Source organism: Myotis yumanensis, unplaced genomic scaffold (genome assembly GCF_028538775.1).
Source record: "Myotis yumanensis isolate MYYU_CA2020_CCGP unplaced genomic scaffold, mMyoYum1.0.hap1 SCAF_5, whole genome shotgun sequence".
NCBI lineage: Eukaryota > Metazoa > Chordata > Mammalia > Chiroptera > Vespertilionidae > Myotis > Myotis yumanensis.
The window spans coordinates 15,896,479-15,910,387 of record NW_027223756.1 but is presented as its reverse complement, the minus strand read 5'-3'; the positions used below and the strand labels follow the sequence as shown (position 1 = coordinate 15,910,387).

The window sequence follows — 13,909 nt, the reverse complement described above, 5'->3', positions numbered from 1 at the left end:
AGATTAGACTGAGTGGCAACAGGGAGCATTTAGCCCAGAGCTAGAGGGCTGGGACCATGAGAAAGTGAAGCAGAGCCCTGAGAGAGACTGTCAGAACAGACCCTCTACTGGCCTTTTCCTGCAGGACAAAGGGAAGACTACGCAAGGAGAAATCGCAGGCATGCAGAGCCGGCACCCTTTGGGACAGAGGCAGCCAGGTCTTTCCAGGGAAATGGAACAAAAAGAACACATTCTAGTTCATAGTCTAGAACAGTGGTCGGCAAACTGTGGCTCTTTGGCCCCTTGAGTGTGGCTCTTCCACAAAATACCGACTTCTGCGCATGGGCCACGAAGTTTCAGTCGCACTGTACTTGCACCCGCATGTGGTATTTTGTGGAAGAGCCACACTCAAGGAGCCAAAGAGCCGCATGTGGCTCTCAAGCCGCAGTTTGCCGAACACTGATCTAGAACATAGTCTCAGTCAAGCAAAAATGACTGAGATGTCTAACGTTCTGTAGGCAGAGGAAAGGCGTGGATGAAGCCGCATTACTGCGAGTGCTCAAGTCTCACTTCTGCCACTTTTCCGACTCCACCCACCCTCCTTTCGCAAGGGACCAAAAGCCCAAATTTGGAATAATTTATGTTCTCGCTTTCCACCCAAGCTCAGCAGCCTCCCCATCCTTCTGGTTATGGGAAGGCGCCCATCCATCCCTTTCTTGGCAGTAACGCGTTTGATTACTCATCTGCTTCCGGGGCGGCTGCCAAGAAGAGATGGGCAGTTGTCCGAGCCCGGCAGCCTTATCTGCAAGGTCTGTGTGGCAGCATCAAAGGGGGACCGTTGGCGGGGAAAGACCAAAGGCCTCCGTGGTCTCCAGGCCAATGAAGGAGAGCTCTCCAGTGGCCAAGCAGATTGGGAATAGCCCAAGAACAGGCAACAGACAGGGCTATGCATTATCTATTCACCTGCTCCATAACATGGATCAAGATATAACTGTGCTTGATGGCAAATCAATGTGGAAATATTTCTGACTCAGGCCACCACCCAAGATGAATTCGGTTAAAAAGATGGAAGAACCAGCCCAAAGAAGCCAGGAGACTGCTGACCATGCCCCTACTGGCAGAATTTCGGATTTAGCCGACCCCGAACAGATAGAGCAGCCAGGGTTGAAGGTGCAAATCCCAGAACACTCCGCTTTGCCTCTCTCCTCTCTGTTTTCCTCTAATCTCCTTCGCTTCCTGCCATGCCCTGTGCTGCAGCTAGTGAGACAGCTGCTGGAGTCCTCCAGCCCATCCCTCCATCCCTCCCTCATCACACACACACACAGTGAACTCTAAGAAGCAGCCCCGGAAATACAGCCCATTAAACAGTCTAGCAATTTCACAGCAAGTCAAGAGATTGTGGAAACACTGTATTTGCAAGAGGATCTGCACAAAGAAACCACAGATTGAGAGCCTGGGTCACTTCGCTAACACTTCCTTCCAATCCTTCCAAAACAGCAGCACCTGTGTCCGGCATTGACATGGAAGTGAATTGTTTCATTTTAGACAAAGGAGGACTCCACTTACTCATTCTTCTCCAGGTCCAGGATCAGCTCTCGCCCCTCGGCCATTACCCTGAGCTCAGCTTTGAGTGGATGCTAAAAGCAACAACAAAAGAATGTCAGTTCCTAAAAGCAGGGTGGAGGCTCCCAGGAACACACACAGGCTCTAGCTCAGCCCTCTGACATTGATCCACAGGAAGTGAACGGGAAAGGGTCAATTGCATTCCCAGCCAAAACATAAAATAGCTGCAATCCCAGAAGGACCAATTTCCCTCCCCCATCTGCCTGCACCTAAAAGACAAAGGAAAGAAACTCCCGAGCTGAAATGTGCTGTAAGTGCTTGCATGCAGATCTGATAAAGGCAAATGCTGGAAAACGTGATCTTCAGCAGCAAATTCTGTGTGGAGTCAGATCTGGATTCAAGTGCTGACTCTGGCACTACTGTGATGTGAACTTGGGCATGTTCCTAAACCTGCCTACAACTCAGTTTCCTTACTTATAAAACAGATAATAATAGCCAAACGTACGGGACTCTCAGAAGGATTAAGTGGCATAGTGAATGCAAAGAATTTATCTGCATATAGGAAGCCCCCAGTACATGGTGGCTATTATCTAAAATACCAGGGAAAGCCCCTCCATAATGCGTTCTCATTTTACATTATTTTGTTTTGGCTCCCAGTTTAAATAAATACCCTAGTCATCTCAGAGGAGACAACTAGGAGCACTTCAAACTAAGGTTTTATAAGTCCAAAAGAAGATACATTTTACATACTAGAGCAAATTTGCTGATGCCTAAAGTTGTTATACACCCAGCATAGGTCATTTACGATATCATACAAGAAAGTATGTTCAACATCACTAGTAACTAGCCACCTCTAATTTTTTTTAAATACCTTTAAAAGAAATCAAAGTGACAGATTTTTAAAACCATGAATCATAGTGCAACAGAGCACACTATAAAGTGGGCACTCTCATACCTACCAGTGAGAATTCAATTTGACACCACCAACTCTGGAAAATATTTGACAGTATGGACTAAGAGTTTTAACGGTTTAGACCTTCTGACCCAGTAATATAAGACTATGTCTGGAAGGAACAAATGGAAGAATGGGCAAAGGTTTATTATATAGAAGGATGTTCATTAATTACAACCCTGAATAATGAAATATAACCTAAATGTCCAAATAGGAGAATGGGTAAATAAACAATGATCCATTCATATGACATAACACTAGACAATCATTTAAATAATTTCTAAATTATCAAGAAGCTATACATGATAACCATTTGGCACAAAGACTCAAAATATAACACTATATATTTTATTTAAATATATTTTTGTAAAAGGAAAAAGTAGAGAGAAAAAAACTTAAACCAATAAGTTACCATAGTTACCTCCAGGCAATGGGATTATGGGTTAATTTTATCTTCCTTTGTGTAATTTTCTATGTTTTTATCATTGCTTAAGAAATGGGCTTTTATCTCTTTTTACCTCATTATTGTGGACACTTTCAAAGAAATTAAAAATCGAAGTCAAAACAAACTTCCATGCTTCAACAATTCAACATAGGGTGGGTAAACTATTTTTGAAGGAAAGCTTATTTATTTAAATCAGGGTATTTACATATTTAAACCTGTTTAAAACAGCACCAATTCTCTGGGGTATTTTAAATATATGCTCTCTAACTTGATACCAAGACACTGATAAACTCTTGAAGTCTCTTTCAATCCAAAAAGCTCTACTAGAGTGAAGTCTCTGCCCCTTTAAAGGTGAACCTAAAACCTTCGTTGTGGTGTCTGAGAAAGTAGGTCACCTGTTTCGTCTGCCACTTCTGGTTGGGGCTCTGCCTCTTCCAAGCACATTTCCTCCTCTTCTTTGCCTCAAAACCCACTTACCATTAGAGTCCTGGGCAACCCCTTCAGGGCTCTGATGAGATCTGAACTTTCTGATCCAGGATGCTTGAGCAACCCTGTCCTTTGCTTTTTTCTTGGCTAATTTGTCCTATTGACGTCTCTTAAGAAGTACATTTCAAAACTATGGGGAGAGGAAGTTAGGTGGATGCTTGCCCAATAGCTTTCCACTAAGGGATTCACTTCTCTGTTTCTGGTGTCCTGCTTCAGCTCTGCCAACACGTGTCTATTCTGGTTGCTGGTCCTTTGCCACTTTACTCTGGGGAGTTCTGGAGCAAGGGCCCTGTGCAATCACATTAGGCTTCAGGGACACAGTCCCAAGTGGTTATCTGAGAATAAGCACATGGTGACAGAGCTGCAGCAATCCTCTTATCCAACAGGCAGGTGGCCATGTGACAGCCCACACAAAAAAAGGAAAGCTGATAGAAATTGGAAGCACTGTCTCCTCTCCCCAACAGAGACACAAGCTGCAACAGGAGGGCAAATATTTATCGTTAAGTGGGCCATCCAAATATATTTCTTTCTGGTCTGGAAGATGCTCAGACACTGATATTTTTAAAAGATGATGTTCCTTGTTTCCAGGAGACGTTTCAAGCAAAACAATGAAGCAGCATTGCAAGGATCTACACAGCTTCCTAGTCCAGCTTTACCCAGCTTTTCCCTTGCAGCTCCACTGTGTGCTTGGAATGGGTGATGTCACTTCTCCTAGGGAGCTGACCCACTCGTATATTGACCCCGGAGAAGGGTTAAAATTCCTTTTACTTTAGTGCTGGATTCAATAGGTCTTCAGCTCCACCAGGTATTGGAAATCTGTCCTATGTATTGCATCCTCGTTAAGATCTAGTATGATATTTACTATACAGTGAGTGTTCAATTGATGTTTGATGAATAAATTATGTAAATGAGAATAAGAGGCATGAGTGAAACCCACCTTCCCCCCCCCGCCCCCGCCCCACCCCTCTCCATCCCTTCATTTGTTCATTCAAAAAATACATATGGTGCCAGGCACTGTGCTGACTATTCGTACAAAATGCAATGACCCAGATTCTGGGCAGACAATGGCTGGGAACAAAGACAGGATCTGGCACGCCACTTTGTTTCTCAAACCCTTCCTGAGGATGCCAGGCATCCCACATCTGGGAAGAACAGAGAAGCCTCTACAAAGAGTATGAGACAGTGCTCGGTAATAATGGGTAGGCTGGACTAATTTTTAAAAATAACCTGCTCAAGACTGGTCATCCATTAATTTGTCTAGACTTTTCCTGAAGCTATTTTCAGCCTTTCTCACTTTTTGATGAAATGAATCCCATGCACTCACTGTCTTGAGGGTAAAATGTTACTTGCTTTGATTTATCCTAACATTTTCTCTGTAAGTTTTCTTAGCAAATACAAATTGGAGCATTTTTTTTGGATATGTCTGTATTACTCGAACCATAACTGTAAGGATTCTCTAGGCATTGTTCCTCTCTATTTACCTTTCTGGACTCAAAAGCCACAAAGTCTGAAGTCTCATCTGACATAGCTCTCTCCTCGCTCTGCTACTGTAATCTTGTGCTCAGATGTTGCCCAATAAATCACTGATCCTTTAAACCCAAAGGGATCTTATTCACTACCCCTGCTCCCCAGCCCTCTTCCTTCTTATTCCCTCTCAGCCCTATTTTCTAAATGAGGAAACAGAGTTCACAAAGTGGGAGGTCAACAATCACATCTTCCTGTCTAGCTCTCCCATGTAAAGCCAGAGCCACAAAGAATATCCTAGATGCACAGGCCCTCTCTGCAGGCACAGGATCGTGTTTTCTGACATATTCCCAAGCTCCTTGATAAAGCCTGTGTACTTGCTGGTGTTGTGGCCCAAGATGCCTATTGAATTTTAAGATATACATTCCCCAGTGAGTCCTGGGTCCCTACCTGAACTCTTATTAAAAAATTAGAGGCCTGGTGCACGAAAACGTGCACAGGTGGGGTCCCTAGGCCTGGTTGGCTATCGGGGCCTGCTGGCGGGGAGGCGGGGGGGTGTGGAAGGGCCGCAGGAGGTTGGCTGTGGGAGCACACAGACCACCAGGGGGCAACTCCTGCATTGAACGTCTGCCCCCTGGTGGTCAGTGCGCATCATAGCTACCGGCTGGTCATAACAGTCGCTTAGTCTTTTATATATATATATATATATATATATATATATATATATATATATATAGAAAGGTTTGGATTAGCATTTTCTCTCCATGTACATTACCTCATCAATAAAACGAAGCATGTATTATGCAGAGCGAAAATAACAATGGCGATATTTAATTAACTCCAATAGAGCCAGTGATTTTTGTGACACATATTTGCACTTAGCTTGTGTCAGCATTAATGTGGATTTTCATTTCCTCAACTAATAGCATTTGAAAGAGTTCTAGAAGTGTGTCACACGATGAAAGAAAGTCCCATCTAGGATTTCAAAAGTGACAAGTAGACAGGATAGAGTGGGTCAGAAACAGAACTAACGGTGATGACAGGGCCTCCAGGAAAGTCGAGTAGGTGGCCCCCACCCTCACAGAATGATGTTGTCAACTCTTGCCTCTGAAAAGGAGAACTTTTGGTCTTACCTTTTCTACCATAGGGCCTTCTTCAGCTTTCCACTGAGGTATTATTAGTTCATGCTGTGGCTGGGGGCTGCCTTCCCCTCTTCCTCCTGCCAACACAAGATGCACAATCATTGGAATCCCAGACCTCTGCACCCTAGCTTAGCCACATGCACTGTGACTGAGAAGAACCCCATACTGGGTCATTAGGAGACCTGCTGGATTCCAGGCTCTTAGCATTTACTATGGGTCAGGCACTCTGCTAGGTTTGGCAATACTGTGCTCAACAGGGGTAGCAAGGGCTCTGTACTCCTCACAGTTTATCTTCTAGAGGTGGGAGATGGACAACACACAAGTATTCTCATATGGTACAATAGAGTCAGGAATAAAGAGACACTGAAGGAGGGATCCCTATTTTAGACAGGATGGTCAGCAAAGATGGCATTTAATTGAGACCCGAGGGACCAGAAAAAAGGCGGTCGTGCAAAGATCTGGAAGAGGCCCCAGGTAGAGGAACCACAGGCACAATGGCCCTGCGTGAGCAGAAGTGGAGTTGTCCTGTGCAAGGAAGCAGCAGCAGATAAAGGTAGCTGGAGTCTAGTTAATGAGGGGGAAGTTGGTAGGAGACGTGGTCAGCAAGACAGCCATGGGTCTGGTATCACAGAGGCCATGGAAAGTGTCTGGATTTTATTATAAATAGACTTGGAAAGTACTGGAGGGTTTAAATACAGAGCAATATGATCTGTATGCAGTTTTTAAAAGATTGTTGGGCTTGCTGGGTGGGGGAGAGGGGAGGAAGGGAGAGTAAAAGCAGAAGGCAAGGCTGGAGACTTTGCAGGAGCCCTGGTGAGAGATGACGGTGCCTCAGAGGAGAATTACATCAGTGGAGAGGAATGAAGTGGTTGGATTCTGGGCATATTCTGGAGTTAAGGCCATGGGCAGTATTTCAATTGTGCTTCAGTTTTCTCATCTGTAGGATGAAAATAATGATACCTGCCTGCCCATCTCATAGAATTACTGGGGAGAGTCACTGTGAAATTGCTTCTCAGTCCACAAAGCATCCCAGCATGAACTTGAGCTTCCTAATGGGAAGTCTGCATCTGGATGACACTCCCTACTTTCCAAATCAATCTCACCATCCAGCTTTCCTTCATCTTCATGACAGCCCTGGGAGGTAGGTGGCAGGAATCCTATTTTTTAGGAAAGGCGAATTGTAACTTGTTTGAGGAGAGACTTGTTCTAGGCAGTGGCACCCTCCAACACTGGCTGCAGACAATCTTAATAAAGTGGTCATTTCCCAAAACCTAGGCAAATCAGTCTCCATAAAAACAGGCTAAATCCATAGGACTCCTGGGGATGAGGGTGAGATCTCCAAAATCAATTCTGTCTAAACCAACCACATCAATCACACAGAATGTAGTGGATGAGAGAAAAGATGGCCCTAGCTGTGTTGTTAGAGTGGTGGGATTCTGAGTGATTCACTTTCTTTTCAGATTTCTGGTATAATGTGTTCTCAATCAAAATATATCCTAAAAATCATCTCATTAGCCTTGCATCAGATTCATCACTTTGCTAAAAATCTGAAGCAATGCATTCATTTACTCATTACCTGTTTTCTGAGCACTATGCTAAGTGCTTGATATTCTGTATCTCTGAGTAAGTCCAGACTCTTTGCAAAAAAAAAAAGGAATTACATGATATTTAATGGAATATGTAAAAAATGAAATGATCTTTATGATGCAAAAAAAAATACTGAAAGCAATCTAAAGGCTCAGTAATGGAGGAGCATAGTACATCTTTAAAAAAAATTGTTCAAAACTTGGAAACAAGGCAAAGAGAAAGCAGGATGTCCTCTGGATGTCACATTGCAGCATTGTTTAAGGGCCCTTCCAGGATCACTAAGTTATCTAGGGGAACGGACCTCTGTCTGACTTGTTTTTATTTACTATTCATTAAACGACTGTGTGTGTTCACTGTAGATTTCTGGTCCGTAGAGATGCAAATGACTTCACCTTGGTAGAAAGATAACTAAGAAATCTGGTCGTCTGGCCCCATGGGGCACTGACCACTTTTGCATCTGTCCCAGAACAAGATTTCCACACTCTTCCTCCAAGGCCTGTAACCACTCCTTTTCCTGAACTGGCTTCACCACTCCATTCACTGCCTCAAGAATGAACCCAATGAATCTTTGCCACATTCACCCCACGTTTGTGTGAGAGTCATATTTTTAACTTTTTTAAGATTATAGTCCTGCGATTTCTTGATGGAATTTATAGTCATTAAAATCATGTTTTGGAAAACTTAACGATGTAGGAAATGCTCATTATGTGAAGTAGAAAATGCAAGACACCAAACTGTACATATGGTATGGTTCCAATTTTATCAGTATATATTTATAGGAACAACACACACACAAAGACTGGAGAAAAGAGGAGAGACTAGGAAAGCAGCGGAAAGAGAAGCCAACAGCAGGGAAAGAAAGAAAGAAAAGAGAAAAAAAAAAACAGAGGAAAAAGCAAGACAGGGAGGAAGGGAAGCCAGGGAGGGGACCCGCCGCTCTCTGCATGCTCAGGACCTCTACCACCTCCCACGGCGGCGTACAACATGGGAACAAAGCCGGGCTCCCGGGGGGCTCCCGGGCTGGGGGCGAAAGGGTGCAGCCCCGCGGAGTTGCGGGTGGGGGGGGCAACCGCCAGGTCCCTGGACCACCTAGCTCACCCACCTCCATCGTCACCCCAGCCCCCTGCCCCGCCACTTACTTCGGGTCCATGCCAGCAGGGCGAGCGCCAGCAGGCAGCGCCGGGCGGCGCCCACACCCCCGGGCATGGTGGCAGCGGCCCCTCGTGCGCCCCGCGCTCACAAGCCCGCGGCCATGCCGGCACCCCAGCCAGGCGGCGGCGCGTCTGCAACCCACTGACCGTCCAGCGCCTCCCTGCCGGCTCTTAGCCATCAGAGATGCTCCGCCCTCAGCTCCGCGGGGCTCCGCGGGTGGAGGAGGGGACGCCCCGCCCGGAGGGGGTGGGAGGGACGCCAGGGGAGGAGCCGGCGGGACCCCTGGGGAATTCAGCGGGCTCAGGTGACCCTGAGCGGCGGAAGGAGAGTCCAGGCGCCCTGAGGGCTAAGGATTTACTCTAGGTGGGCGCGGCCTGGGGAGGGTCCTGGGCTTGGGCTTGCAGGAGTTAAGCTGGACCCGTTTAACGCTGGAACAGCGGCCCGTTCCTCCGTCCCGCACTATTCTAGACGCCTTGGGTGACACTGAGGCCACTCACTCAGCAGGTTAATGGAACCGCCAGGCACAAAGAGCTAAGTGCTATGTGGAGTTGTTTTCTTAGCAGGACGCAAATCAAGGAGCCATTCCCTCTGACTGGGAGGGGGGAGATGGAGCAGAGAGGATTCCCAGGGGAGAAGACATCCGAGCTAGGGAGGAGGAGGATTGGAGCACCAGGCAGAGAGAGTGGCCTAGACAAGGGTGTCAGGGCGGGAAAGACCTTGAGCTGTACTGAGGAGAAGTTGGAATTTGGGATGGTTCGGATTAAAGTCTGTGGAGGGCTTACTTTCTGCAGGAATCAGAAAATAACTATAACTGAGGCTGGCATAGCCCTTACTGAGTACCAGACACTGTCCTCCGCACGTAACATCCCTTCATTTATTTAATTAATTAATCTAGGAAAAGGACTACCCTTTATTGCCTTTCAATATGTGCCAGGAACTCTGCATACATCATCTCTTTTCATTAGCCCCATAATTTCCTAGAGCAGGTACTAAGAGTATCCTGTTTTACAGATGAGAAAACCAGACCTAAGAGGCTAAGTTGCTCAAGGTCAATTCCTCTTAAAGGTTCTTTCTCCAAAGAGTCATACTGGGGGTTAGGGCTTCTACATAGGAATTTGGGGGAACATAGTTCAGTCCATAATAGTCCATCCTCTGCTCCCCAAAATGCATGTCCTTCTTACATGCAAAATACATTCATTCCATCCCAATAGCCCCCAAAGTCTTAACCCATTCCACCATCAGCTACAAGTCTAGTGTCTCATCTAAATACCTAATTAGATATGGGTGAGGTTCTAGGTATGATTCACCCTGAGGCCAAATTTCCCTCCATCAGTGAACCTGTAAAACCAGGCAAGTTACTGCTTTCAAAATAGAGGTATAGGATAGACATTCCCATTCCAAAAGGGAAAAATGAGAAAGAAGGGTGACGGTTCAGAGTAAGTCCAAAACCTAGCAAAGCAAATTCCACGGAATCTTTTTTTTTAATTGTTGACAGTATTACAGATGTCCCCCAACCCCCACCTTTCCCCCTCCTCCCAGCCCCCACCCCACCCCAGGGTTATGCACATTTGCTTATCAGTTCTTTGGTTGATCCACTAAATCTTAAAGCTCCAGAATAGTCAGTCCTCTGGCTGGATGCTCTGCCTTCCAGGTAGCTGGGGCATCAGTGTCATCCCCGTGGCCCTAGGCAGTAGCCCTGCCCCTGTGGCTTTTTGCAGCAACCCTGCCCCTTGGGGCTCTAGGCCTGGACAGCCTGGCTCCCAGAACCTAGGAGGGGGACTCACCCTCTGAAACCAAGAAAGAAAGAGCCTTGCCCTCTAGGCCTGTATGCTCTACGCCTGTAGAGGGAAGGAAGGGCAGCCCTGATGATCTCTGAATCACCCTCAGGGTCATTCTTCCCTTTCCTTGAAGGATAAAGCATGCCCAGTAACTCCATTGTTCTGTCCTGTAGAATCACAGGAGCCCAAAAGCCTTTCTTATTTCGTCCTGACTCTGTTCCCTTTGGTCCAAACTGGTTCTCAGCTGGTATACTCGCATCTCTATTCCTGGCTTCTGTTAAAATGGCTGGTTAACTGCATTGGTCATCTTATTGCAACAGTCTTGGTGTCCTATAGGTCCTTATCTCCAAATACAGTGGCTTCAACATATGGATGGAAGTAGGGGACATAATTCAGTCCATAACAGGGGCTTTCCCCCAAGAGCCATGAAAGTAGGATTCTAGTCCCAGCTCTCTCCAACCAGCTCTGTGACTTTGGGTAAGTCACTTCTTTCTGGGCCTGAATGTCTGACCAGTGACCTGGAATGGGAATGGCTACCCCGATCCATCTCACCCAAGAGCTATGAGAAGCCGTTCAGATAACGGTGGTGAAAGTGCTGTACCAGGCAACAAATGCTGAAATGCCAAGTCTAACTGATTCTATGGACCATCTACTTGCAAAAGGCATGCAATCTCCATTCTTGAAATTTGTTTCCATTTGCTGGCACTCAGCTGATCAGTATTTAATCAGCATGTACCCCTGAACACTGGGAAGTGGCTCACAAGAGAAAAGGTCTGGTGGTTATGGAACTTTGACCAAGGAGTGATAAAGTTTCTATTCTGTTTCTTATCCACCCCCTTCATAGTTATACACAGGCACAAACATATACAGAACTTTTGACCCCCTTGGAAGCCTTCCCATTTACTTGTAAAGAATGTATTTGTTGTTTTTTAAAAATACTACATCTCTACATAGTTTTTTAAATCTTCATGACATATAACTACTAATTACATTTCTGGGAAACTATCCTAAAAATAAAATAATCTGCAATGCACACAAAGATTTATGGACTAGAATGTTCATAGTGGTGCTATTTATAATAACGAAAATATTGGAAACAACCTAAATATCAAATTGTGAAAGAACAGTTAATAAATTACAGAATATCCATATGATGGATTACTGTGAAGGCATTTAAAATAACTTTTACAAAGAGTTTATGCTCTGATGTTAAATGAAAAAAAGCAGGGTCCAAAATTACATTTAAGTATGACCTCAGCTATGTAAATAAGACATTTTAAAAAAAGACTAAGAGGAAATGTGCTAAAAATGTTTGTAGTGGTTACCTCTAGGTGGTGAAACTTTGGATGAATGAAAGTTTTTGGTTCAGCTTGTTTTGTTTTTGTTTTGTTTTTTTTTGCTTGCTTGTTTATTTTCGTGTTTTTTTTTTTTCTCTCTTAGTTCCTACAATACTTAGGTATGACTTTAGTAATGGGGGTGGGTGGGTAAATTGTAAAGACAGGAAAAGAACTCAGAAGGAATAATAGTTTATCCTGGTGGCTTAGAAAGTTTTGCATACTTGACTTCTCTCCTCTCATGTTAGGGAAACTGAGGCAGGGTTAGAGCAACAAGTTTCAAACTTCTGGAGTCCAGGTGACCCAGGTCACTGTTCCCATCTACAGTACACTAAAATGGTTAGGAGGTGACCATTCCTGCCAGGGTTTAAATCCTTTTGCTGTCCTTAACTGGCTGTAGGACCAGGGGCAAAAAAAAGCTTTTCTGTAACTTTGTTCCCTCATCTATAAAGGATGCTGATAATGGTAGTTCCTAGTTCAGGAAAGAGTGATGATAGGGAATCCTATATAATAAAAGGCTAATATGCAAATTGTCCCCTCAGGAGTTTGACCAACTGGGCATTCGACTGCTTGCTATGATGTGTGCTGACCACCAGGGGGTAGTGCAGAATGAAGGAAGGCCCCACCTGGCAGCTGGAAGGCCCTGATTGCGGGCCAGGCCTAGGGACCCTACCTATGCACGAATTTCGTGCATTGGGCCTCTAGTATATATAATGAAATCACTTTAACCAAGCTAATAAATTGTTAATTAACATTATGAAGGTTGAGGCATTAGGAAAAACTCCATTCTTTTTCTAACTAGCCCAGGAACTTAAATTTTTTAAGTATTCCAGTCCTGCATGAACATCGGACTTCCAGATAACCCTCTAATTGTCCCCTGAAGGAGTTACAGATCCAGGCCATCTGATTACCACCTGACTCAACGGATACACCCCCTTGACACCCATTATCCAGATGCCCGGTCTGACCAGAGCTCCAGGCTCCACTCATCCTGCCTGCCTGACATCTGTCTGATCGCCATCCTGGAGTGATCTTAGAGCTGAGCATTCAGGACTGATAATTCCAGAGAACGTACTTTTTACTAGAATAACTTTTAACTTTCCTTTCTCCTTTGGAACACTTCTGGGGTTTTGCCTAGCTGTGCTCCCAGTTTGCAAACTATCAGACCCTTGAGTAAATCTTTATCATTTATTTCTAGCAAAGCCTCCGGACTTTTTGAGTTCACTCAACATAGCTCATTGAGTTTGTGAAGCTTAAATGGGTGCTTAACGTAGTACCTCTCACATAGTAAGCAGTCGTATGCTAGCTTTTATGATCTTTCTTCTACAGCTAATAAGCACGGGGTGGGGAACATATTTATAACACTTAGTTTGTGCTTTTAGTTGCGTAATGTGTGAAGAGCCTAATTATATACTGATTCTTTCATGATTATCAGAGATAATGATCAGGTCATACTGCAATTGTTTTTTTCTTACCCCACCCCCACTACACGTTAGCCCTTTGTGAATAAGAGCTGGACCTTCTCCTAGTCTCATCCTCCCAGCACGATACATGTTTAATTAAATAAATTATTGATTAAGTGATTAATAATAGTTTTTTCATTCTGGCTCTGCACAAACTTTCAAGTTACTCATGGGAGAATTGTCTTCATTGGCCCATACTTTGAGAATAATGTTGGCCCTGTGATAATTTGCTATCATTTTCCCAGCAACCAGCACTTTTTTAAAGTTCAGTTTATTCAAGTATAATTTACATACATTAACAGTCTCCATGTTTTTCTTTTTTTAGTAAACATGGCTCTGCGTTTTGGCAAATGCCTATGACCAAATAACCTCTTCCACAATCAAGATCACCCCAAAAATTTCCCTCCTGTCTCTTGTCACTCCCAGGCCCTGGCAATCACTGACCTGCTTCATGTTCTTACAGTGTTGCCTTGAACATAATGTCATATATAGGGAACCATAAAAAATGTAGCCTTGTGAGTCTGGCTTCTTTCACTCAGCATAATGCATTAAAGATTCACCCAT

The 13,909-nt window shown here is 44.6% G+C and overlaps 1 protein-coding gene across 1 annotated transcript in view; it reads right to left on the bottom strand.

Annotated features, from left to right (window-relative positions):
- ADAM19 (ADAM metallopeptidase domain 19) overlaps positions 1–8,897 on the bottom strand; it is a 79,237-nt gene extending 70,340 nt beyond the window's left edge. Inside the window, exons 1-3 of the mRNA XM_070414514.1 lie at positions 8,758–8,897; positions 6,023–6,108; positions 1,546–1,616 (exon numbers count right to left, since the gene is read on the bottom strand). Coding sequence (XP_070270615.1) covers positions 1,546–1,616; positions 6,023–6,108; positions 8,758–8,824 — 224 coding nt within the window. The 5' untranslated portion in view covers positions 8,825–8,897. The remainder of the gene's footprint in view (positions 1–1,545; positions 1,617–6,022; positions 6,109–8,757) is intronic.
- Positions 8,898–13,909: the final 5,012 nt, after the last annotated feature.